The 27,484-nt window shown below is 46.1% G+C and overlaps 1 protein-coding gene and 1 pseudogene across 2 annotated transcripts in view; one reads left to right on the plus strand and one right to left on the minus strand.

The window, feature by feature from the left end:
- Positions 1–27,484, minus strand: part of LPCAT1 (lysophosphatidylcholine acyltransferase 1) — a 157,258-nt gene that overhangs the window by 115,791 nt on the left and 13,983 nt on the right. For both annotated transcript variants that reach the window (XR_013226574.1, XM_077310364.1), the window contains exons 2-5: positions 20,722–20,864; positions 9,451–9,665; positions 6,244–6,356; positions 599–659 (exon numbers count right to left, since the gene is read on the minus strand). Coding sequence is in view for 1 of the 2 variants with exons in the window: in XM_077310364.1 (XP_077166479.1) it covers positions 599–659; positions 6,244–6,356; positions 9,451–9,665; positions 20,722–20,864 (532 nt within the window). In the remaining variant the exon portion in view is untranslated. The remainder of the gene's footprint in view (positions 1–598; positions 660–6,243; positions 6,357–9,450; positions 9,666–20,721; positions 20,865–27,484) is intronic.
- Positions 13,204–15,780, plus strand: LOC143823676 (jupiter microtubule associated homolog 1 pseudogene; annotated as a pseudogene).

Below are 27,484 nucleotides of genomic sequence, written 5' to 3' on the forward strand. Positions count from 1 at the left end.
GTTCTTCTTAAGGCAGCAACAAAGAGAGGGCTGAGGGAGGGAGGGAGGGAAGGAGAGGGGCTCCTCCCTGGAGCACATGACCGTTAATTGCACAAATGGCCTGAATGGTTCCAAAATCTTCCAGCGGCTGGCCTGCACACACACACACTCACGTGGGACTGCAAAGAACAACAACAATCGACTACTGCTTTTTTTGGCAATGCACATATGCTACAATCCATGCAACTAATTATATAATTAGACAAACATTCAACTGATATTTTTTAAAACCAGTTGATATTTTGGCAACGTTTCAGTAAATATCATTCCTGTGTTCTACTGCAGACCATGACTTTATGCAGTTGTTGAAGTTGTTGAAGATACACAGTTCAGTTGTTGAAGATACACAGTAAGTAAACCAGAAGCTTTGGCCAATTATATCCCAAGGAGTCTGTTTACCTAAGCATTTCATATGCATTTCTAATATTACAGAAATGCTAATCTATTGTGGAAACAAAACTAACATGAATCCTTAATACATGACACAGCTGTATGGGACATTTCAAAATCTGATATTACACAAATTGCCTTGGAGAGGAAGAATGTAAGATAAACTTACCAGGTTTGAAGGTAATCAGACAGGATCTATTAGTGCAGGTTCCTTCTGGGAATATCATTATCTAAAAAAGGCAAACACAAACGCCTGATATTCTGCAGGTTAATTTGTACAATATACCGCTTTAAAAAATGTACATTTCCAAGATATATGGCATAGGATTGGATCCAGCCAGATTTTCCAGTTTATCCTGCCCTATTGCAGCCCACCCATTCCACACGGTCAAGGGGACTCCTTCTTCCTTTTTAGTCAGTGGGAAAGCTGGTTGGATGCCATCTGTTAAGTCTTTGGCTGCATCTAGACATCACAAAACACATAATTTATTAGTGATATTTTCTCGTTTCTTTTCTCCTTTGAACTACACTGAGATGGAAGACTTTCTAAACCTGGCTGTGATGAGAACAAATTGGTTTGACGGAGGTTTGAATTCAGGAATGTTAAGGAACTGCAGTTTGTTTCTTGCTAAGACCAGGAACCTAACAAAGAATAAACAGTTCACACAACAATCCTGAACTAAGGCACACACTTCTAGGATTTTGAAGGCACAGTTAGAATCTCACCCAGAGGTCAAGAAACAAAACTCCACTTGCTCCAGTGCCTGAATTCATGTGATAACAAATGATGGCTAGATGGAAGAGAGACTCTTCTGGGTAGTTTGGGTGTAAAAGAGATCTTGGGGTACTTGTGGACTGTAAGCTAAACATGAGCAGACAGTGTGATGCGGAAGTAAAGAACGCGAACACAGTCTTGAGTTGTATCAACAGAGGCATCACATCAAAATTGCAAGATGTAAAAGTCCCTCTGCATATCGAACTGGTCAGAGTGCACCTGGAGTACTGTGTGAAGTTTTCTGGAGGCCTCACTTCAAAAAGAATGTGGACAAAATGGAGAGGGTTCAGAGAAGTGATGAGGGTGATCCAGGGCCTGGAGAACAAGCCCAATGAGAAAGGGCTGAGGGATCTGGGCATGTTCAGCCTGGAGAAAAGGAAGTTGAGAGGGAACATGATTGCTCTCTTGAAGGATATGAAAGTTTGTCACTTGGAGGAGGGCAGGGAGTGGTTCCTGTTGGGAGCAGAGGATAGGACACACAGTTAATGGCTTTGAACTACATGTAGAATTATACAAGATAGATATCGGGAACTTTTTCCCCACAGAGTAGTTCAGCAGTGGAATAGGCTGCCTAAGAAGGTGGTGAGCTCCCCTCACTGGTGGTCTTTAAGCAGCAGCTTATTACGGATGTTTTAGGCTGATCCTGCATTAAGCAGGGAGTTGGACTAGACGGCCTGTACGGACCTTTCTATCTTAACTTCTATGCTGAGATCATTATGAGAGAGATTGAACTCAAAGAATCAAACACTGAAATTAAGACTGGAGAAAGGAATATAAATAATCTTTGATATTCTGATGACACGACCCTCCTGTCATAAACTCAGGAAGGCCTAAAACAGCTGATTGCAAAGGATAATGAAGTAAGTAAGAAATCTGGCCTTTTCTTATAAACAATAAAAAGACAAAAATAATGACCACTGCAAAAAACAGACACGTCACAATAACAATGGAGGGTGAAGAGACTGGATGCGTTCAAGAATTCATTTCTCTTGGATCACAGATTGATGTGAGTGGTGATTACAGTGTGGAAATAAATATTGCTTTGCTCTGGAACACTCAGCAACAACAAGGTTGAACATGGAAAGGCAAAGACATAAGCCTGACTACCAAATGGAGATTAGTTAGATCTATCATATTTCCAGTAGCCACTTATGGTCGAGAAAGTTGGACGATGAAAAAATCAGACAGGAGAAAAATTGATTCCCTTGAACTCTGGTGTTGGAGAAGGCTTCTGTGGGTTCCATGGACAGCAAAAGTCACAAGAAGAAAATACTACAGCACATAAAGTCCGATATATCATCGGCAGGCAAAACCATGAAACTCCAGCTCACTCACTTTGGCCACATCATGCGATCCAACTCAATGGAGAGTCCCTTTATTTTTTACACATTAATTCAGCCGAAAATCGGGCCCGTGAGAGGGGGGGGGGATTTTTTTTTTATCACTCGAGGCAGCGTGGCAACGATCATACGATCAAACGACAGCTCACATTAGGCAGCTGGATGGGTCTCTCCGTTGCAACGAATCTACACAGATTCGTTACAATGGGTCTGTTTTTAAAAAAAAAAAACCTTTCTTAAAGGGAAAGGGGCTGTTTGGGAGCATGCTAACGGCTGCCTATTGGCTGCTTGACGGCCAGGGGCGGGACGAGCTTGGAAATAGCGCTTCCTTTTCTGCCGAGACCGGAAGCTGTGGGAAACGCTACAAAACGCAACTGGATTCCACTACAAAGGCAGGTATGCATAACGACGAATTCCACTATTTTAAATGGCGATTTTTCGTTCAGTGACCAATTTGCAACAAAGATCCCGGTGCGTAAAGCCCCTATGAATTCCTAAACAAGAAAATTTCAGTGGGGGGAGAAAGTCATTTAAGAAACTCTGGCCCATTTACATAGAATCATAGAGTTGGAAGGTACTTCCAGGATCATCTAGTCCAAACCCCTGCACAATGCAAGAACTCACAACTACCTTCCTACTCATAGACCGTTTATACACTGGGAAATTCATTGCCCCAGCTCCCATGCAGGAGCTCAAATCATGGGCAGATGAGGTGCACTGGGCCAAATGCTTCCCTATGGCCCATTATGCACGGCCGCCGATACGGCGATTTCGGGTCACATGGAAAACGCAGAGGGGGAAGACGTGACACACACTGGTTATGCACGGGACGAGGCGTGACGGCGGCAAAACCCAGAGTAACCGATTATGCACACGGCGATCCCGGCGCCACTTCTGGTTGCGCCCCGGTCACCCGGAAGCTGCGCTTTCTTCCGCGTTTCACTGACGCGGCTTTTTCGGTGGCATGCACCGACGCTGCGGCCGGTTGCAGCCGGCTCCGTGCGTTATCGGTGATTTTAGTTGCTGCCATTCCACCCCGAATGTGCGTTATTCCCCCCCGTGCATAATGGGTCTATGTGAGTGCAGGAAAAAGTGGGGCAACCTGCCACGACGAAAACTCCACCCTGGAGCCCAGCATGAAACTTCCAGTGCGTAAATGGTCATAGTGTCACCAATTTCATGCCCAAGTGATCCCCACTCCCTGCAAAATCTCTAGAATCCAGCCTGGGCTGGAGTAAATTCACCCACCATCCCACAGTGCTGATCAGCAATTCCCTAGGTATGCCAGGAAGGACCACAAGAGACAAACGCTGGAACATCCCTTCCTGTCCACCTACTCACAATCAACCTAAATTAATAAAATCAACACTTGTCAGTTGTCTATCTATCCTCTGCTTAAAAACTTCCAAAGGAGAACATTACAAATAAGTTATTTGTGGTGTCTGACTACATTTTTCATGTCTACTTTTCCTTTAAAGCTGAAATGTTAAATAAGTTATTGGTAATTTTTTTATTTCAAAAAGGTCTTCAAATTATATTTGGAAACATTCTACAAAGGAAACTATGAGAGAATATAAGGAATCTTTGGAATTTTCCAGTTATCTCTGAAGCATGCACAAAACTGTACTCAGAAGGCCAACAGCTCCCACAGCTGGAAAGTGTGATAAAAATGCCTTTTCCCCATATCTGTCAAACAATAATTCTTTTTCATTTAAGAACTAAATAAACTCAAGACACAGTGATTCCCCATCCACTAGTTTTTCAATTAATTCACCCTGTCTTCTCGATCAAGGACTGCATCTGCTCTGCAATTCTGTTACCTATCATGCATACTGTTAGTGTTCAATCAATGTAATAAACTTTTACCCAAATAAATCTGTAGTGAAGATATCACTGGGACAAAGAATTGGCCATAGACTACACTTCGTTTTCATTACATTCACATCTCAATTTAAACCAGAATATTTGAATCATACATTTTTAACATTAAAAATATTTTTATTCACCCTGTAAACTAGGAATGCCAGACCTGGGGGAAACCCCTGCTTTAGCACCCCCCCCCACTGCTTTAGGAGTTTTAGAAAGCGGGGAATCCCCCCAATCCCTCTCAGCCGGAACTTGTGGAACAGCACTGGTTTCCTCATTGCAGACACAGCCATTACACATGCCCGCTGTCCCACCCCCCAACTTGTGGAGCTGGTGTTTGACAACTTGCAGGTGCCCATCCCCCCCCCCGCCCCCATACACACCTGAAATTCACACTGCCAGCCATTTGACAAGCTACCTGCAGCCCCTCACACTGAAACTTTCAGGTGGGGAGAGTGGGCACGCATGACTGTGCTGGGCAGGGTCTGGGGCAGAGCTGCAAACACTGGCTCTGTGAGCTTCAGGAGGCGGGTGGGTGAGTTTTGTCCAGAAGCCTGTATGTTGCCTCTGATGTGCTGATGTCATTTCTGTGTGACACCAGGGAGATCCTAATCACGCCCCCATATTCCCCCTCCATCAGCCTGCTTCTCCTTGGGGACCCTACTAATGCATACCCAGGGAACTGTTAATCGCCACTGTGGGATGGTAGGTGAATACCCTCCAGGGCAGGCTGGATTCTGGAGATATTTGGGATCACTTGGGCATGAAACTTGGGTCACCGTGGGGAGGCAGGTAACTGTGAGTGTCCTGCATAGTGCAGGGGGTTGGACTAGATGACCCTGGAGGGCCGTTCCAACTCTATAATTCTATGATTCTTTCCTCGCCTTTCCAGGCTCAGGCATACTGAGTTATAAGCAGGTGACATCACCGCTTAGTTAGGAGAAAGGCCAGAACTGTGGGTAGACTCAGGCAGCCATAAGGGTGGTGGTATGCTGAGCACCAGGAGGGGTACAGTAGTGAGGAATGTGTTTAGGGTCAGAGCCATGGATTAATCCTCTCCACTGTGCAGTGACTCATCTTGTTTCCTGGCTGCTTCTCTCAGCATGTATACAAAGACAGGCAGGACGCATGGTACTCTGGTCCCTCTAAAATGGGGGTCGTCAACCCCCGGTCTGTGGCCCGCTGCCGGGCTGCAAAGGCCTCAGTAATGGGCCGCCGATGGCCGCACCTGTCTCTCCCCCCCGCAGCGAGAAGCTCACCAGGCTGCGAGCAAAGCGGCCGCTTTGCTCGTGGCCCTGCTAGCTTCTTGCTGCGAGGAGGGGGTGAGGTAGGCGCGGCCGCCGGCACGCCGGGGGACACAAATGCGCATGCGCGGAGTTGCCGGACATACACATTAGCGCCCTCTGCTGGCGAAAACGCGCATGCGCAGCACCCAGGCCGCCGGCTCTTCCCCACCCCCGGAGGCGGTCCTCAACCGTAAAAAGGTTAGGGTCCGCTGCTCTAAAAAAATAGGGGAGGATGACAGGATAATTCCTCCTGCGTATATTCAAAAACAAAGGCTGGCTGCTTTTAGGGATAAAATACTAGGTTAAAATGGACCCTAATGGCCACTGGCAAGGCAATTCTCCAGGTCATATATGGGAGGAACCAGTATTACTCAAGGGAGTACAGAAGAGCAAAAAAGTATTGAGGAAATAGCACAGTGGAAAAAACCTCCCGGGTCCTCACTGAAGAGGCGGCATAAATATCTAAATAAATGAAAAGTTCAGCTGAAACTTTGTTCTAAATGTATTTTTGAAGCTATATCCAAAAGAGAGGGAAATGTTGACCCACCTGTGGCCATTTGCCATTTGACTGAGCACGACGTCTTATTTCCTCAACAGTTTTTCTTCGAGAATCCTGATCTGATCGAGATACAAATACAGGTCGAATGTATTTGATCAGAGCTGGAAAAAAACACAGATGTCCCTTTATTACTGTTTAGCTTAGCACAATGGATACATGTCAAGCCAAGTCAAACTTTATTGGACTAGGCCATAGGCCACTGCAAGATCAGATAACACACAATGGATACATGATTAGATGTATGAACAGAGAAATTTTTTATTGTCTGGACACATGGTAAAGAAGCCCTGGATACTTTCCACCAGGCATACAATGACTTTCACCCCACTATCAACCTGACAATGAACTAATCTACGCAAGAAATACATTTTCTGGACACTGCTGTAAGAATAAACAATGGATGCCTAGAGACCATCTCATATCGGAAGCCTACTGACTGGCAAACGTACTTGCTTGCCTCCAGCTACCATCCTGAACATACCAAACAATCCACTGTATACAGCCAGGCCCTACGTTATAATCGCATCTGCTCCAATCCCACGGACAAAGATTCCCATCTAAATGATCCACAACAAACCTTTTTGGAACTAAAATACACAGCCAGTGAGGTCAAGGAACAGATTAAGAAAGCCGGAAGGATACCAAGAGAAAACCTGTTAGAAGACAGACCCAAAAGAGAAAACAAGAGAACACCACTAGTGGTTACATACAGCTCTCAGCTCAAGACAGTACAACGCATCATCAGTGACTTACAACCCCTACTGGATAACGACAGTTCTCTTTCCCAAGCACTGGGGGGTAAACCTTTTCTTTCCCACAGACAGCCCCCCAATCTCAAACAACTCCTCACCCACAACAATGCAGCATCGAAAGGGAACATGGATACTGGTCCTGGAGCCTCCAACAAACCCAGATGCCAACTGTGCAGCCATATACACTCCAATGCCAGAATTACTGGACCTAACAACGTCACCTATACCATCAAAGGCTTATACACCTGCTCATCTTCAAACTTGGTCCCTCTGTTCTCTACATAGAGCAAACAGGTCAAACCCTCCACCAAAGAATTAATGAACACAAGTCTGACATCAAAACCCACAAGACTGAAAAACCTGTAGGGGAACGCTTCAACCTTCCAGGACATTCTATAAGGGACCTAAAACTAGCTGTTTTATTACAAAGAAACTTCAAGAACAGGCTAGAAAGGGAGATTGCAGAAGTGCAAGTTATTACAACACTCAATACTTTGACATACCCTGGACTCAACAAGGACCAAGGTTTTTTATCTCACTATTCATGCTAACCTTATGTAACTTTTGTTTCCACATTCCTCAAAATTTATTTTAATTGGGATTATGTGACTGTTATTACAAAACTCTATACTAGGACAGACCCGGGACTCAATAGAGGCTTTTTAAATTCATGCTAACCTTGTTCAACTCGTGTATCCATATTCCTCACTATGTATTTTATTTGTGATAATAATATGACTGTAAGGTTTGGCATTGCAATGGAACTTTGAGTTTGACTCCCTGGCCTTGGGAAGTGACCAGCAACTCCCTGGCAGGAATGTCTCCCAGTGGGATGGAGCAAGCAACATATGGGGAGGTGAGAGCCTTTGATCTCCCTACCAGCAACACTTTGGTTTCTCTCTGTAAAGTACACTGAATTCCCGGGGATTCATTGGCTGTTTTGATAAAGGATTATCATTGGCTGTATCTGGTTGTGACACAGATGTAACAGAACTGATTTTTGCTATATATTCCCTGTCATGTAAGAAGATCATCGTCTGACGAAGGGTGCTTGCACTCGAAAGCCCACGCCTTGATTAAATCTTTGTTGGTCTTAAAGGGGCTCCTGGACTCTGATTTTATCCAGCAACTAATGTAATAAAACATCTAAAAATCCATACTATTATTGACAAATGCATAGAGACACTAACTTCGAAGCCCGTTCCTAAGAACTGGCCTTGAAAGGGTCCTCTCCACTGGCCACCGACCACGCAGTATAAGGTGGTTTTGGGCTGCAGCTGGCAGCCGGATAAAGTGGGCCGGGCGGGGGCTGGACAGCTCGTCAGCAGGGCCGGGACAGAGCTCCTTAACAGGCAGACAGCAGCCCGGGAAGCCATCGTTAGCAGGCCCTGCTTAGCAGGCTAAGAGGCCCTCATTATCAGGCTCCGGCCCAGCAGGCCCAGAGGCCCTCGTTAGGAAGCCTAGCCTAGCAGGCCAAGAGGCCCTTGTTAGCAGGCCCAGCCTAGCAGGCCAAGAGGCCCTCGTTAGCAGGCCCTCCACCACGACCCTTTGCCCAGGGCCCTCTGCCCTTACCTGCTGCTGGCTTCAGACACTGAGGTGCGTCTGAGAGCAAAGAGGCTAGAGTCCAGGGACGGAGGGTGGGAACTGTAGGGGCAGGGCCAATCAGGGTGCAGCCAGACATTAGCTGTGTGGCATTTGTGAGTCACTTTGCAGACAAAAATCTCGAGGCTTCGCTGTGACATTCCTTCAACTTTAGACACAGAAAGTGAACTAGAGGCCCCTTGGCCATCTTTGGAGAGAGCAATGAGTCACTTCAATGACTCTCACAAACTGAAGTGGACAGGATGCTAGCAGCAATGAGGCCAACCACTTGCCCACTTGACCCATGCCCTCATGGCTCCTAAAAACAACAGACAGAAGAATAGGAGCTCCCCTTCAGGAAATAATTAACCACCCTCTCATCAGGAGAATTTCCGGAGAGATTAAAGGAGGCAGAGGTAAGCCTATTACTCAAAAAACCATTTCTGGCCAAGCAGTTCTCCATCTTTGGAAATTTTTAAACAGAGGCTGGAGAGCCATCTGACGGAGAGGCTGATTCTGTGAAGGTTCAAGGGGGTGGCAGGTGACAGTGGATGAGCGAGAGGGTTGTGAGTGTCCTGCATAGTGCAGGGGGGGTTGGACTTGATGACCCATGAGGTCCACTCTTAACATTCCAGGAATGTTAAGAAACAAGTTTGAAACAAGTTTGTTATTTTGTGCTTTACAAACAAGATGTTGTTAAGTGTCAATCAATCCTGTGAAATCAAAATTGGGCTAAGATTATTTGCCAGACTGATTCTGTCTTCAACTCTAGAATGTAGTTTTGATCAATGAAACACAATTGCAACTTTATTAGGACTTCAAGGTCCATGTTGTTTGGATGGTAAATATTTATCTGACTTACTTCCCCATACAGGAATATCTCTGCTTTCTGCTTTCATGACAATGGAGGCCATGGTCATTGTGACGGGGATCGCATCGAAGTATGAGGAATGTGGGGCCAGCGTCAGAATCGCTGCTTCCGTGGGCAATGCCTGCCTGCCCTTCACATGGATCCAGTGGAACCCTCCAGCCAGCCACATGGCTCTCATGATCGCCTTCAGCAAGACGTCCACCACCCTGGAAAGAATGAGGAACCACAGAGGGAGAAACATCAACACAACATTGCCACTTGGAAAAAAACATGAAAATAAGAATATGAATAAGCTCAGTGGACAATAAGCACTCATGGTAAATGCTGGTGCTTATATTAAGCGAAGGAATGGCTTAACACACCTTCAGTTAATGAAGCGTAGAAAGCCAGACACATGGTAGTTTTTACCACAGCCTTCCTAAAGGAAGAGGAGAACATTAGAACACAAAGCCCTTGACTGCCTGCTCAGAGGTAGTCCAAATACTCCAAATACTGCAGAAGGTAGCTCCATATTACAAATAATAACTCAAAACAATTGACAGGACGGAGGAACTGAGGATGAGCCTGTGGAACGGATCCTTCCACTATCCTCTCCTTCCAGGGAGCCAGAACTGAAACCAGTCTAAGGAGGATTCCTCCAACTTAAGTGCTGTGACATTGGTCACAGCTCTATCTTCTCCCCAGGATAACACTTCTGCTCGTGTTCCATCTTTAAAATCCGCCAACAGGATTGTTTAATCTGCCTCAGTCGCTGAAAAGGTTGCCAAGCTTAAAATTCTCCTACAGTTTTACAAATGAAAGAAGCTGTTTGTGGCCCCCTTCCAAACCCTCTGGAAGGGTTTGGAGCCTTTAATTGTCTTTTTGAGTCTTTAATTGACTCCTCCTCCCAATTTCGGAACTTGGATGCCGTTAATTTCTCCCTCCTGGTCTGGTTCAGATTGTCTCCCGCTTAAAAGAGCCACGAGGGAAGTCTCTGACTCCATGCCCAGAGATGAAATCTGGCATAAACCTGCAGAACTCCGGATCGATCCCCGTCTTTTATTTCTCTTAAGAAATCTGCATCTAGATTAAGGTGACCAGATTTTGGAGGGACATCTGGGGGCACCTGGCAAATTGTACTGATGTTGAAATTTTAATCAAGAACCCTCGCGGTCAATGGTGTCCCGATTTACCAATGTTAAAATCTGGTCACTGTCAGGTCAAATTAACATCCAGCAATTTAACTGAGAAAATCCCCATTAACATTAGGGGAAAACAGGGTGCATTCTAGCTCCCCAATTGTTTAATCTATTTTTGTACCATCTCCCCTGTTTCCTGCAGTCCATACGAGGGCATCCCCCCATTTTGGGGAAAAGACCAACCCCTATACTTTTATTTGCTGACTAGAAATTAAGCCCGCTGTATGGAAAATACAGCGGGCCCTAGCAGGCAGTGGGTGCTCACGGGAGGCCCCCCCCTGGGGGGCTGAGGGAGGGAGGGAGGGAGGGAGGGAAGGAAGTAAGGAAGGCAGGCAGACAGAGAGAAAGGGAGAAAGAGAGAGGGAGAGGGAGAGACAGAGAGAGAGAAAGTGAGAGAGAGAAGGAGAGAAAGGAGAGTAAGCAGGAAGGCAAGCAGGAAGGCAGGCAGGGGGAGAAGGAAGGGGGGAAGAGTCCGCTGGGCAGCTGTGTAGGGGTGTGAGTTGCGAGGGGGGAAGAGTTCGGGGGCGAGAAAGGTGCATGGGTGGTAGTCTGGGGGCGGGAAAGCGGCAGCGGAGCGTGGGCTCAAAGCGGCGGCGGAGCATGGGGTAGAGAAGGGAGGCCGACAGCAGGGAAAGTGTTTGCCGGTGAGAAAGGTGGGTGGGTGGTAGTCTGGGGGCGGGAAAATGGCGGCGGAGCATGGGGTAGAGGAGGGGGCAATGGGGAAAACGTTTGCCGGCGAGAAGAAGAAGAAGAAGCAGAAGAGTTGGTTCTTATATGCCGCTTTTCCCTACCCGAAGGAGGCTCAAAGCAGCTTCCATTCACCTTCCCTTTCCTCTCCCCGCAACAGACACCCTGTGGAGTGGGTGAGGCTGAGAGAGCCCTGATATCACTGCTCGGTCAGAACAGTTTTATCAGTGCCGTGGCGAGCCCAAGGTCACCCAGCTGGCTGCACGTGGGGGAGCGCAGAATCGAACCTGGCATGCCAGATTAGAAGTCCGCACTCCTAACCACTACACCAAACTGGCTGGGTGGGTAGTAGTCTGGGGGAGGGAGAAGGGTGGGTGGGCAGTTAAGCGTCAGCGAAGTGCGGGTCTCGAAATGGTGGCAGAGCGCAGGAAAGAGAAAGGAGGGGGGCCACGGGGAAAGCGTTTGCCGGAAAGAAGGGTGGTAGTCTGGGGGCGGGAAAGAGGCAGTGGAGCGGGGGCTCGAAGCGGCAGCAGAGCGGAGCTTAGGGTAGAGAAGGGAGGGGGGCCGCAGGGAAAGCATTTGCCAGCGAGAAGGGTGGGTGGTTGTCTGGGGGTGGGAGAGCAGCAGCAGGAAAGCGGTGGCGGAGTGTGGGCTCAAAGCAGCAGCCAGATGAGCCTTAGTCCACTCATATTTGATGGATTTAAATCTTAATGTCAATTCTAAATCCTTTATCATCAAATTAATGCTTTCAGAAAAGGATCCCATTAAGATAACTTGGAAGCATACTCCAAATAAATAACTTAAGTTTGCTAGTGCTGGGAGCATACTCTTGTCTAATTCATTTTGTTTCCTTGGGTTGTGATTGTGTATGCCAATAAAGGTTGTCTAAGTCACTGGAATAAAACTCCAGAGTCTGGAACTGGGTTCTTTAGAGCACCGGTCCCCAACCCCTCGTCCGGGAACCAGTACTGGTCCGTGGATCAGTCGGTACCGGGCCGCAGCTCCTCCTTGTCCTCCTCCTTGGTTGCAGCCTTGGGGGCTGCCCTGCTACTCTGCTGTCAGCACACCTTTGGTGCTCTCTAGAGGCCGCCATGGCTGGGGCTCCCCCTCGGCGTGGCACTGCTCAGCTGCTGCTGGCAGCCCCCCCCCTCCCCCCGTGGGCGGCAGGACATCAGGGGCACTAGCGGGAAAGCAAGTGGAGCAGGGGCTCAGGCAGCAGCGGCAACATCTCGACAAAGGTCTACCCCCTCCCCGGTCTCAGTAAAATTGTCAAGCGTTGACTGTTCCCCGGTGATAAAAAGGCCTTAGAGAACAGCTGGATTTACCCCAATAGCTTCCTTATAACCATCTAGTGCAGCGGTTCTCAACCATTCCCATGTCACGACCCCAACTGCAGTGGCGGCAGGGTCAGCATGTGCACGCACGCGGGCAGCGTGCATGTGCGAACGTGCGCACACAGGGGTGCATGGACACAACTGTTGGGCAGCATGGAGGTGGCCATTGTAATTGCTTTGCTGCCATCGGCCATCTCCTGCCGCTGTCGCTGCCCCGCCACCACTGCCCCGCCACTGCTTGCGGCTGCCACTGCGGCAGCAACCAACTAGGGGACCCTGACGAGGGGCCAGGTGACCCCAAATAAGGTCAAGACCCCTAGGTTGAGAACCACTGATCTTGTGAATTCATGGCAAAGGCAAAATTTTAAGAGGAAGTTCCACTGAGCTCTAGGGCACTTTTTCCCTAATAACCATACTTAAGTTGCAGCCTGAACCACAGTGCAACCAATTATCTTTAAACCGCTCCTGCGGAGCAGTATAAATAAAAGAGTAAGGGCTAATGGGGAGGAGAAAGGGGCAGGCCGAGTCCGTGATAAAACTCCAGGGCCAAGTGCCCAATTGGCACCCGCGCTGCTCCCCATTTGCTACTTGGCCTATCCTCGGCTGAGAGCTCCAGCAAGTTGCCGGCCGTGTCGGCTGTCCTCACCTCTGTGCTCCCCCAAAGTAAAGTCCTAGCCGCCGGGAAAGGAGCAGGGCCGCCACGTCAAAGACGCGCCACCTAGGGACCTTGGCAGGGGAGGGGGGTGGAGCCCGGGAATGGGGGTGGTGCCACAGGGCCGCGCCCTGGGAAAGAAGCAGGCCACTTTTTATAAATGGGCTTTTCTACTAGTGATGTTATATTCTAGTAGTGAAGGTGGCGAATCTATGGATACTTAAATCCAGTGATTGGAGCTGTGAACGGGCAAGACTAATTTTACCCAAACCTGAACAGGCCACAGGTTGGCAGAAAAGTGTAAATTTTTTTTAATTAGGGAGTTTAAAAAATGATAAAATGATAAAAGGCGTGCCTGTAGAATTAACAAGTGAGCCTCTGTGGCCTTTGAGAGAGGACTTATTAGGTTAGGTCTGGCACCAGGCTACCTGCTACGAGTTTATTGATTGATTTTAAAATGAAAATGTCTATGCCACTCTTCCCTAAGGGCTCAGGGCGGCTCACAACATTCAACACAAACAAGTTTTTAATGTTTTAAAACTAAAACCTTCTGAGAGAGGGTGGGGGGAACAAAGTGCTCTAATCCCAATAACTGCAGTTGTCCCTTGCAGTCGCAGGGAGGGGAGGTGCGGGAATATCATCTCCCGGTAGCCTCTTTCTCGGGCACTTTTCCCGTCCTGCCTTTCCTCCACCATGACCACCACGACCACTTTCAAAGGGATGGACACCAATGGCCAGAGCAGCTCCAGGGTGGTGGCTCCCCGCCAGGTGGTGGCTCCAATTTCTCCTTGGGATTTGATTGTTGGGATTTGTTGGGAACAACCAGTGAGACGGAACAAGATGGCATCCAACATCTTTGGGACTCCAGAAGAGAATTTCCTTCCTGGGCTAGGTCAATAGCAGCCATGCCTAGTGATATCAGTGAAAGTTCTGAAGCACCTAGGTCCCAAAGAAGAAAGTCTACTGATACAAACTGTAATAACTGGTTGGTGTGCATATGTTGTCTGTATAGGGAGGCCAGAACAGAATTGTTTGTAGTCCTGCAGGGTCTAGATCTCAATCGGAAGAATGTTCCACCAGGCCCTGTCTCTAGTTGAGGGTGGTTTCACTTCTCTAGGGCCAGTGATGTTGAGCAGATTAATTGGCTGAAGGGATGCATGTAGATGTTAAATAACATTGGGGAGAGAACTGCCCCCTGTGAAAGCCCACATAAGGGCATACTGTTGGGAGATACCCTTCCCCATCGCCACCAGAACCAACATGGTATAGTGGTTAAGAGCTTCTAATCTAGAGAGCCAGGTTTGCTTCCCTGGTCTTCCAAATGCAGCTAACAGGGTGAACTTGGGCTCATTACAGTCCTGATAGTGCTGTTCTGACTGAGCAGTCTTCTCAGAGTTCTCCAGACCCACCTGCCTCACAGGACGAGTGTTGTGGGGAGAGGAAGGGAAGGCGATTGTAAGCCGCATGAGACTCCTTCAGGCTTTGAAAAGCGGGGTATAAAAACAAATTCTTCTTCTTTTTTTTGGTCCCTGACCATGGAGAAAGGACTTCAGCCACTTTAGGGTCGTGCTTCCTACTCTGCAGCTAATATGGAATGCTGGTGTAAGGTCTAAAAGAATCTGCCTAGATCAAGCTTCCTCTAGAGGCCATCTGTAAGGGCAACCAGAGTCATCTCTGCCCCATGGCCAGGCCTAAAGCCAGACTGGAAAGGATCAAGGGCTGATGTTTCCTCCACAAAACTCTTTAGTAGTTCCACAATTGCCCACATAACTACCCTACCCAGGAATGACAAATGTGAAACTGAGGCCAATTCCACACCAGTGGAACCACTTTTGTGTGCTGCCAGTGTGGTGCTGTGAAGCAGCTTTCTGTGTTCCCATGGATCAGACACAGTGCTGAAATGTGTCCCCCCAGGAAACGCAGCCGCAGTGGACAGGTTCCGCCAAGCGAGGGGGCCCTTGGGGGGGGTGTTATTTTGCAAGACGGCAGGATTGTGTGTGAATGTAATCCCACCATTCTGGAAAAATTTTATAAAGCCCCGTCTGCCCTGTGATGCTGCAAAGTGCCAAAAAGCTGACCAGGGCATTGTTTGCCCCCTCCCAGCCTCCAGGCTCGGCTCTTCCCATTCAAACAGGCCTTCTGTGGGAAAAGCCCCATTGGCCTTGCAGTGCTAAAAGGGAATGCAGAAGAATCCACGTTCCCTTGGTGTGGGGCTACTGAAGGCCTGATCTGCACCCGCCCCAGAAGGGCACTGGCCTGGCAGTGACATCATGTGGATGCAGGGATTAGCCCCGTGTCCACATAAGGCCCCCCTGGCCTTTTCTGTGCAGAATCTGCCTGTGTGGAATCAGCCCGAGTGGTTGCTGGCTACGTCGATTGCAGCCAGTATTGTTTTGCATCCAGCCTGACCCCTGCCTCCGATCAGATTTACATGACTCCATGGGATGTCTGGATGTTTTCTGGGAACTGATCAGCAGGTGACAGAGATTAGTCCCCTTGCAGGAAATGGCTGCTCTGGCAGGCTAACTGGCTGGCATAATCCCCTTCTCCAAACCCCTCCCAGATTACACCCCTCAAATCTGTCTGGATGGACTGAGAACTTCCAGAAGTACAGGCAGGATTTCGAAGAGGCAGAGAAACTAGATATCAAATTGCCAACATATGCTGGAGAAAGCTAGGGAGTTCCAGAAGAACACCTACTTCTGCTTCATTGACTATGCTAAAGCCTTTGATTGTGTGGAGCACAACAAATTGTGGCAAGTTCTTAAAGAGATGGGAATACCAGAGCATCTTATCTGTCTCTTGAGAAACCTATATGCAGGGCAAGGAGCAACAGTGAGAACTGGGCATGGAATCACTGAGAGGTTCAAAATTGAGAAAGGAGTTCGGCAAGGCTGTATACTGTCGCCTTGCCTATTTAACTTGTATGCGGAGCACATCATGAGAAAGGTGGGATTAGAGGAGTCACAAATTGGGATCAAGATTGCAGGGAGAAATATCAACAACCTCAGATATGCAGATGATACCACTCTAATGGCAGAAAGCGAAGAGGAACTAAAGAGGCTGTTGATGCGGGTGAAGGAAGAGAGTGCAAAAGTTGGCTTGAAACTCAGCATCAAGAAAATGAAAATCATGGCATCCGGCCCTCTCAATTCCTGGCCAATAGATGGGGAAGAAATGGAGGTAGTGACAGATTTTATTTTCCTGGGTTCCAAGATCACTGCAGATGGGGATTGCAGCAAAGAAATTAAAAGATGCTTGCTCCTGGGGAGGAAAACTATGGCAAATCTAGACAGCATCCTAAAAAGCAGAGACATCACCCTGCCAACAAAAGTGTATCTAGTCAAGGCTATGGTCTTCCCAGTTGCAATGTATGGCTGTGAAAGTTGGACCATAAGGAAGGCCGAGCGTCAAAGAATTGAGACTTTTGAACTCTGGTGCTGGAGAAGACTCTTGCGAGTCCCTTGGACTGCAAGGCGAACAAACCGGTCAGTCCTAGAAGAGATCAGCCCTGACCGCTCCTTAGAAGGCCAGATCCTGAAGATGAAACTCAAATACTTTGGCCACCTCATGAGAAGGAAGGACTCCCTGGAGAAGAACCTAATGCTGGGAGCGATCGAGGGCAAAAGAAGAAGGAGACGACAGAGAATGAGGTGGCTGGATGGAGTCACTGAAGCTGTTGGTGCAAACTTAAATGGACTCTGGGGAATGGTAGAGGACTGGAAGGCCTGGAGGATCATTGTCCATGGGGTCGCGATGGGTCGGACACAACTTCACACCTAACAACAACAACAACAACAACAACAGCTTCTGATTGGCCCCTCCGAGTGTCCATCCCAGGCCAAATAGCCAATGGGGAGCTGCGCAAAGCACGGCTCCCCATTGGCTGCTTCGCCCGGCCAGGGAATCACCGCATAGACTGAACTGCCAGCCGATGCGGTGAGTCCTCTGGGGGACCGCGCCACCTTCTCCCGGCCCGTGCTAGCGCCCATTTTATCCATGGATAAAATGGGCTTTCTTTCTAGTATATGTATATAACTGAAGATGGGGCACAGATAAAGGGAAGGTTGGTGAATGGTTGATATGGATAGAACGAGACCGATTAGAGAGTGAGGATATTGGGGTTGCCAGGAGAAGGAAAAAGAAAACAATGTGGGGGTTACTGGGGAAAGTGATGTGCCCTCCCCCACAAGTCCTTAAGGGTTCCCTGCCTTGCAAGTGAGCCTGGCCCAACAGTGGATACCGCACAACTGGCCTAGTTTTCCTAGGCAGAGACAGCAGGGCCCAGCTGAAGCTGCAGGGACTTTCAGGGAAGAAAAGAGGACATAGTAGAAGAGGGGCAAATTAGATGCCCCAGAATTCCTTGCGAGTTCCACTACAGCAAAGTCAACCAAATCTGATGACTCGAGCTATGAATGGGCAAGACAGATTTTTATACAAGCCTGGTTTGTGGAAAAATGTGAAAGTGGAGGAAAAAAATACATTGGGAAGTTTCAAAGGAGCACCTGTAGTTTTAAGCAATGGATTCCCTCAGTGGCTGTAGGCAACCACAGTATTCCCAGCTTGGTTCTGTCAACCAAAGGCAAGGGGAAGGGGCAGGGCTCTTTCCAGGCCTTTGAGAGGCAACTCGGGCTGCCAGCTCCAGACTGGGAAATTCCAGGAGATTCTGTGGTGGAAGAGGGCAAGATTGGGGAGGGGAGAGACCTCAGCGTGATATAATGCCACAGAGTTCTTCCTCCAAAGTAAGAATTTTCTCTGTAGTTCAAAGTTCAGTTGTAATTCTTGGGAGTTCTCCAGGTCCCACTGCTGGTTTGCAACCTGGAAGGAAGCAGGGAAAGGAGGCAGGCTACGGGGGCTTTTAGAAAAGGGCAAGATGAAATGGTGGGGGAAGGGAAAATGAGGTGCCTCCCGCAAGTCCTTGCAGGTTTCCATCTGTTAACCCTAGGATAGTATCCTAAATTGAGGATTTCCCCACCATATATTTAAGTCTTCCATAGACAAAAAAAGCCATACTCGTTATGGTGTAAGACCTCTTGTAAGCTCCTAATATTTTTTTAAATTGAATGTTTACTCCAATTAACCATGTATATACAAATAATAATATTTGCCTTAAACTTCTATTGCTCCTGATCCTTTAAAACCCCACTTGCCCTTCTTAGACACACTGGTGTTAGCATTTCATATGGTGCCATGTAGTCTCATTAATCTATCTCTGATCAAAAGCAATGGTAGCTTCTCACTCTTTGCCTCTCCATCCCAGCTTTAGTTAAGTGAAAAGGAGAAAAATGGGGGTGGGAAAAGGAATGCTACTTCAACTCCCTTGGATGTTCCAGGCTGATCCTGCGTAGAGCAGGATGGGTTGGGACTAGATGGCCTGTATGGCCCCTTCCCACTCTAGGATTCCATGATTCTTTGGAGGCAAACATAAAAGGGCTTGATTTCTCTTCTCTAAAATATACCAACCAGATGAGGATCTTGTCAGGATCTGACATTTACCTGTTTCCTAAGAGCCTACCCAAGCAACTAATAAAGTGATAATGATAGGTTGTATTCTGTATTTCTGTTTTTCAAATTACTGTTCATGGGTGAGAACAGACCAGAGTGCTTAGTGAGCCTCTTACGTCCTACTCAATCAGCTGTACCCAAAGTTAATCCTGGGATTAGCCCTGGACAGCACAGCATGCAGACAACCCATCTTTGGGGACCAAATAAAGCAGTTAAGTAGTTTATGCTGACAGCAATTCATTCATAAGACACTGCACTGAAATGTATGTCAAACAGGAAAAATGAAGAGTGTTAGGATCAAATAACACAGTAAATGGAAACGCATCTGTTTAATCTCAACTGCTGCTTTCTGTAGTGAAAAAAGCCTCAGTAAGTATATGGGGACAAATGAGCTCAACTTGTTTTGCCCTTGCCTTTTTTGCTAACATGAGCCTAGAAATTGGCAGAATCATAAAATCAGAGTTGGAAAGGGCCATACAAGCCACTATTCCTCCTACTCAATACAGGATCAGTAGGGGGTGTGCATTTGGTACATGTGAGCCATGAAATACCTTACTTGTATTTTCCACATATTTTTACAGTCCTAGATAAACTATGGTATTTACTCAGCTATCTGAAATTGCCAAGCAAGATAGGTGAAGTTAAAAGGTGTTTAAAGGAGTTGGAATGTCTTTAAGCACCTTCATGGTGAACCTGCGCCTTGTAGAAGGTGTTTAAAGATACCACATTCCCTTTAAACAGCATGTTTCTCCTTTTGTCAAAAGCAATGGAGGATTGGGGCATCCTTAAAGAATACTTTGAGAAACATCAGCAGATATGATGCAAATTTGGTTCCTCTACCTCAAAAAACAGCCTTCGTAGAGCCCTCCTGATCAATTTTCCATTACACCCTATGAAGACCATTGACTATAATGGCTCCTTTAAGGTTAGGTATACAGCCCTAGAAATCTTTGAAAGAGGGGAAATGGTTGAGGAAGAGGGAAAGTGGTGAATATGATAAAAAAGAAAGCATACTCTGAGAAAACATTTCTGGGTATCAACTTGGAGCCTCTGGCTAATTATGAGGAGTTTCAAATATACAGTATTATTAGACAGAGAATCCGTGATATTGAGAGACAGACCATCGAAGCGGGAATCAATCGGACTTGTTCCCTCCGCTTCTTCGGCCTTGCTTCCAATACAGGTCAGGGAGCTATTTATATGCAAAGTCTTATTAACCCACTCCATCGTTGTGCTTTTATGCTTGCTAGATTAAACATCTTCCCATCAGCTGTCCTAGCAGGCAGATACAGCAATGTACCAATTGGGAACAGACTTTGTAAATTTTGCCAATTAGAGCCTGACTCAGTGCCACATATTCTACTCTATTGCCCATCACATTCTCTGCTTAGACAACGACTGGTTGTCCCTATCACGATGGACCTTTCTGGCCCTGTGGACAGAATAACCAGACATTTGTTAGCTGATAGATCCCCGGAAATAACGGAACTGGTAACCGAATTCTTGGCTACTGTGATACAAAAGGACAGTCGGCTAGGCAAGAATCAGGTCTAGAACAGGGGCACCGACAATTGGTGGAAATTGCTGATTGCTGAGCATTCTGGAGGAATCTACTGTTGGGTACTGCTTATTTTATTTTATTTTATTGTTTATCTAGACTATGTAATTTTATCAATTAATTATAATTATGAATTACCCCTGTTCTTATGATGTTTTATATGCCATTAAAGGTTTTTTGAATTTGAATTTGAGAAAACATTTCAAAATTAAAAACCAAAAATACATCTGTCACAGATGAGTTTCACAAGAAAACCTTAAGCCCAAAAGCCATGCCAGGGGAACTTGGCTCAGCCTACCTTGGGTCAGACTAGATTATTTTACCAAACCAAGGGGTGTAATGACTCACTTTCGCCACCAGGAAGGAGGCTGTTCAAGTTCTTCCTCAGCAGCTCCCACAGAGGCAATGAATGCAAAAGGCCAGGCCAGCAGCATCATGAATGCAGCAAAGAACAGCCGGACAGGGAACAGAGTCAAAGTCATGAAGGCAATCTGCAAAAATACAAGGAATGGTTCCCATATGACTGTACTGGACTCAAACCAAGCTTAAAAGACAGTCACCCTTAACTGAGGACATAATAAGACACGCTGCCCAAAGAAACATGCAGGCAGAATCACTAGCCCCAGGCCTTTTTCACTCAAAATCAAAATATTTCTTAGATGAAGAAAATATTTACAGCACAGGGGGAATTACCTAGTTTAGTAAAAAGCCTGACTGCCGAAATATTAACACCGAAACGGAATACACCATTGAACCCTATAACAGGATGCCTATAAGCATCTTTCCAGTTCAAATTAAAAACAGTTATAAAGAAGCAGATCAGGTATCCTTGGCTTCCCAGCCAAGACAATAAAGTGTCAGTTATGGATAGAAATGTGAAGGCTCAAGAAAAAAAAGGTGGGGGGAGGTGGCTCCCTATTCCCAGGACCCCTTTTTAATTTGTTGAGGGAAAAATTGGGAAAACACAAAAAACAAACAAACAAAAAACACCTACAAAATATTTTGTCTTTGCGAATTAGTGAAATGCTTCCTAATGTAAATTTTCTCACACTCAAAATGTACTCAGCATGAAAAAGTTTGCGAACTTTTTTCTATTTTCCAGGTTGAAAAATAGGCAAACTTCAAGAAGTACAACAATAAACAAAACAAAAACAACCCTCCATGAAAATTTCTTTTGAGTGAGAAAAATTTCAGTAATTGCGAATATGATAATTCAAGCAACTGTGAAATTTGGGGTAGCACTAAGAAAATTTCTTCTGGAATCAGAAAAATGTTTTTTTAAAAACAAGGATTTTCTCAGTACATTCACAACAGAAAAATTTATGGGAAGCATAATGCATTTCCCCCCTGTTGGAATGATTTAAGTGAAAGATATATGAAATTTTTATAACACTATTTACAGCCTCAGATAACGATAAATACTAAGTACAATGTAGACAAATGACATTTTAAGATTATTTTGTTTAAATGTGAATGATTTTGGTAACAACTGATATGCTGTAATAGACTTAATAACACGTCCCATTCCCCCCCAATTATAAAGTATATATTTTATATCCTTCCTTCCATGGTATAGCATTATTAACCAGAGCCTTGAGCATTTTTTTAAATATCCAAATATACTAGTAGCTCGACCTATTGTAAGCGTTACAGTAATGTTTCTGTCCAAATAACATATTTTCTTGTGTGAACTACAGGTTTTCTAACTTGAACTAGTATTTTTCTTACCTCTAACAGTGCAAAAAATAAGAGACATGCTATGGTAGCAGAGGGCGGGGCTGCACAAATGCCAGGATTCAGAGGGCCTATAAATTTTATTGTGGTGCCTAGTATTTTCATCCGTCATTTTTTGTAAGTGCCTCTTGGTGATTCTCACTAGAAGTCCGACTCTTAAATACTTGGAGATGCTTCTAAAGTTGAAGAAAGTGTATCAGGGCCTTGCAAGCAGTTTGCAGCTATTTTGCAAGTCCTCTTGATACACTTGGAGTATTTCTTATAGAAAAAATAAATTTATACTTTTAAACTCCACATAAGCAAAATATTACAATTTTATATCCTAAATTAGATTAGATTAGAAATGATACATTTTATGTTGCTAAATCAGTAAGCTGAGGTTTGACACAAAATAAAGCATGGCATATTTCAATTCCCCCAAAAATTCCCTTAGGAAAACAACAACTACAACTCACCGATTCCCAATGGCTTCAACATTTTTGGAAATTTTATATCTCAGATTCTGGTGGAAAATGCTGCAGAAAAATGACCTGAGGGACCGCCTCCCTGCCCAAAAGAGCTTTACACTCCGCTGCCACCAACTCGCTACTGGTCCCTGGCCCTAAAGAAGTCCGCCTGGCCTCAACCAGGGCCAGAGCATTCTCTGTTCTGGCCCCCACCTGGTGGAACGAGCTCCCGGAGGAGACCAGGGCCCTGACGGAGCTTACAGCATCGCAGGACCTGCAAAAAGGAGCTCTTCCACCAGGCATTTGGTTGAGACCAGGCACAACCAACAACGAATGAAGGGCCTCCGTTCTCCCCCCTTCCTCCCAGAACTCCTCCAGAGCGCTCTGGACCTGTTGTGCCATTGCACTATTGCATTGTTGTACTGTTATATTATATTGTTATTAGGGGCAAAGCCCGTTGCATCCAAGAATACAACTGGCGCTACAGCTTGGCAGTGGGAAGAGGAAGGGGAGGAGTTGTCCAGTCTGCAAGGGCATGGGGTTGAATGTGTGTGTTGTGTGGGAGGTTGTGGTGGCATGGTGGCAAATGAGGATATGGGTGTGGAGAGATGGGTGTCAAGAACCTGTGCTGTGGAACGTTCATTGAGTGTGGGAGAGGAGTGACCTTTGGGAATTTTGGCATAGTGGATACAGATGAGCTTTCCAGAGCCATGTCTTCAGATATGTGAGGGGGAAATCAGACGGGAGACTCTTCTTAGGGGAAGATTACATGGCAACCAATTTCTCCCGGTTCTGCGTCATTTCCCTTCCTGTGTGAATTAGGCCACAGACACCGAAATGCCCCCCTGCCCTAATACACATGGGGTAGTCAAAGTACACAGGTGTCCACCCTGTTCCTTCTGTCTCCATTTTTTTACTGTTGATAAAATGTTATGTGCCCACATGCTTCTGTCATGGTTGCTTAGAAGAACGGATTTTTGTACTCTATTGCTTACTATCCAAAGGAGTCAAAGCGGTTTACAAACAACTTTTCCATTCGTCTCCCCACAATAGTCAACCTGTGAGGTATGTGGGGTTGTGAGAGGTCTAAGAGAACTGGGAATGGGCTGCAGTGACCCAGCAGGCCTCAGGTGTCTCAAAGCATTTTCCAATCGTCTTCCCTTTCTCTCCCCATGGCAGACTCCTCATGAGGAAGGTGGGGTAGCGAGCCCCACCTCCCACATTTCAGAAGGTGCTTCAGCCACTTTCTACCATAAGGTTCTGTTAACCAAGGTTTAGAGGGACACCACTTGAGTGAGACAGGACACATTTATTCAACATTATGCTATTGATCTCCAGTCACACAGCGATGCTGAATTTGGGAAGGCAGAATTGCATTCTATTTTTAGTTGTGATTCCCCCACACACACTTCATAGAATCATAGAGTTGGAAGGGGCCATACAGGCCATCTAGTCCAACCCCCTGCTCAATGCAGGATCAGCCCAAAGCATCCTAAAGCATCCAAGAAAAGTGTGTATCCAACCTTTGCTTAAAGACTGCCAGTGAGGGGGAGTTCACCATCTCCTTAGGCAGCCTATTCCACTGCTGAACTACTCTGGCTGTGAAATTTTTTTTCCTGATATCTAGCCTATATCGTTGTACTTGTAGTTTAAACCCATTACTGTGTGTCCTCTCCTCTGCAGCCAACGGAAACAGCATCCTGCCCTCCTCCAAGTGACAACCTTTCAAATACTTAAAGAGGGCTATCATATCCATTCTCAACCTCCTTTTCTCCAGGCTGAACATTCCCAAGTCCCTCAACCTATCTTTATAGGGCTTGGTCCCTTGGCCCCAGATCATCCGCGTCGCTCTCCTCTGTACCCTTTCAATTTTATCTATGTCCTTCTTGAAGTGAGGCCTCCAGAACTGCACACAGTACTCCAGGTGTGGTCTGACCAGTGCCGTATACAATGGGACTATGACATCTTGTGATTTTGATGTGATGCCCCTGTTGATACAGCCCCAAATGGCATTCGCCTTTTTTACCGCTGCATCACACTGCCTGCTCATGTTTAGTTTACAATCCACAAGTACCCCAAGGTCTTGTTCACACACAGTGTTACCTAGAAGCGTATCCCCCATCCAGTAGGCATGCTTTTGATTTTTCTGACCCAGATGCAGAACTTTACACTTAACTTTATTAAATTGCATCTTGTTCTCATTTGCCCATTTTTCCATTGTGTTCAGATCTCGTTGAACTCTGTCTCTATCTTCTGGAGTATTTGCCAGTCCTCCCAATTTGGTGTCATCTGCAAACCTGATGAGTAGTCCCTCCACCCCCTCATCTAGATCATTAATAAAAATGTTAAAAAGTACCGGGCCGAGCACCAAGCCCTGAGGCACCCCGCTACTCACCTCTCTCCAGTCTGATGAAACACCATTGACAACAACTCTTTGAGTGCGGTTCTCTAACCAATTGCCTATCCACCTAACTATCTGAAAATCCAGATTACAGTCCTTCAATTTATCCATCAGAACATCATGGGGAACCTATCAAAAGCTTTACTAAAATCCAAGTAAACGACATCAACCGAATTTCCACGATCCAGCAAACCTGTTACTTGGTCAAAAAAGGAAACCACGTTGGTCTGACAGGACCTGTTGGAGACAAATCCATGGTGACTTCCTTGGATCATCAAATTGTCCTCCAGATGTTTGCAGATCGCTCCAGATGTTTGCAGATTTAATATCTGCTCCATTATCTTACCCACAACAGAGGTCAGACTCACTGGTCTGTAGTTTCCCAGGTCATCCTTCCTCCCTTTTTTGAAGATCGGAATAACATTTGCTCTCTTCCAGTCCTCCGGGACATCTCCAGTCCTTAAAGAGGTCCCGAAGATGATGGACAAGCATTCTGCAAGTTCTCTGGAAAGTTCTTTGAGCACTCTCGGGTGCATTTCATCCGGCCCAGGGGATTTGAACTCATCCAGTGCAGCTAAATGCCTCTCGACAACCTCTCTATCCATGTCAACCTGCCACCCAGACACTATCCTTTGGCTATGGCCATCTCTAGATGTGCCTAAACACTTTGACCTGTGGGAAAAAACAGATGTAAAATAGGCACTAAGCCTTTCTGCTTTCTCTGCATCTTCCATTAGAGTTTGTCCATCCGCACCCAACAGTGGGCCTATTGCCTCCTTTACTTTACATTTGCTCCTCACATAACTGAAAAATCTTTTCTTGTTACAATGGGCTTCCCTGGCCAATCTTAGCTCACTCTCAGCTTTTGCCTTTCTGATGATTGATCTACAGTGCCTAGTAACCTGTAGGTACTCTTCTTTAGAGCTCTGTCCTTCCCTCCATTTCCTGAACATTTTCCTTTTCTTTCTTAGTTCCTCTTGAAGTTCTCGGTTCATCCAAATAGGCTTCTTAGAGCTCCTGCAGTGTTTTCGTCTTTCTGGGATAGTAATTGATTGAGCATGCAATAGCTCTTGTTTGAGTAGCGCCCACTCTTCACATGCTCCCTTCCCTTCCAGCATTCTCGTCCACGGTATGACACTCATCGTGCCTCTGAGTTTATTAAAGTTTGCCCTACGAAAATCCAACATCCGCGTCTGGCTACAACCTTCCTTTCCTCCCCATATCAAAAGGAATTCTATGAGGACATGGTCACTTCCCCCTAGGGTCCCCACCTCCTTCACCTCATCCACCAACTCTTGCCTGTTGGTCAGTATTAAGTTCAGTATGGCTGAACCTCTTGTGGGTTCATCTACCATTTGATAAATGAAATTGTCAGCCAGCCAGATCAGAAAGTTGCATGACTGAGGACGCTTTGCAGTTTGTTTCCCAGCACACATCTGGGAAATTGAAGTCACCCATGATGACAAGGTCCTGCCACTTGGATATTTTCTCAAGCTGCTCACAAAGTGCAGCATCCACATCCTCTCGTTTGTCAGGCGGTCGGTAGCAGACACCAACCACCACACTGTTTGTTTTCCCCTCGCTTATTTTCACCCAGATGCTTTCCATTGTAGATATGCTCTCCTTCACTACAATTTCCTGACAGGTAAGCCCTTTCCTCACATACAGTGCCACTCCTCCAGCTCTTCGATCTATTCTGTTTTTTCTGAACAGTTCATATCCATCCGCCATTACATTCCAGTACTTCCTTTGTGTTGAGCTCACTAATGGTCTCAATATGGGGCTGCACAGAGACGGACTGTTGCATTTACCTGTAACTGTTGTTTATCAATGTCTTGTGTGCAGACACACATTCCCTCCCTCCTACTCTGCTTTGAGCTCTCAAAGAAAACAAATGAAATAATTCTGAGATATTCAATTTTGTTAATAAATGAATTTTTAGTTCTTGATCATTTGACTTGATAGTTTTTTTTCTTTCTTGTGGACTTATGGCAGGTCAGGGGAGAAACTGACGGTGGCAGCATCTCGCCCTCAGAACATGTGATGTGACCTGTGGGAAAGCTGGTGCACGTGTAGATTGTACAGCAGGCACCCCCTTTGGAGTGTTTTAGCTAGTAAAAGTTCTCCGCAGCCTGCACATGCATGTGTGCATAAAAGACATTGATGAACAATAGTTACGGTTACAATAGTTACAAAGTCTCATTTTTATCATACTCTGGGGGAATATGTTTTGAGAAGATTCATAGAGAATGTATAATTGTTAGGAATTTCTCTCTGAGATCTGCAAAGCAAGCTGGAGTACTTTTATCAAAAAATAGTCTTGAAGAGTTGTTTTTGTTTAATTTTATTTTGAACGTCTAGACATGTTACACTCAGCCTGCATTTCTTCAGTTGTTTTGTTTTGTTTGTTCCATATAAATAGCATTTTTAATACTAGTTAACATCAGGCAAACTGATCCTTCAAGTTGTTCCCTGGTATAAATATTGAAACAAGTAGAACTTGTTGTGGAATGGATTCCTTGATCATGTT

This window comes from Paroedura picta, chromosome 14 (assembly GCF_049243985.1).
Source record: "Paroedura picta isolate Pp20150507F chromosome 14, Ppicta_v3.0, whole genome shotgun sequence".
Lineage (NCBI taxonomy): Eukaryota > Metazoa > Chordata > Lepidosauria > Squamata > Gekkonidae > Paroedura > Paroedura picta.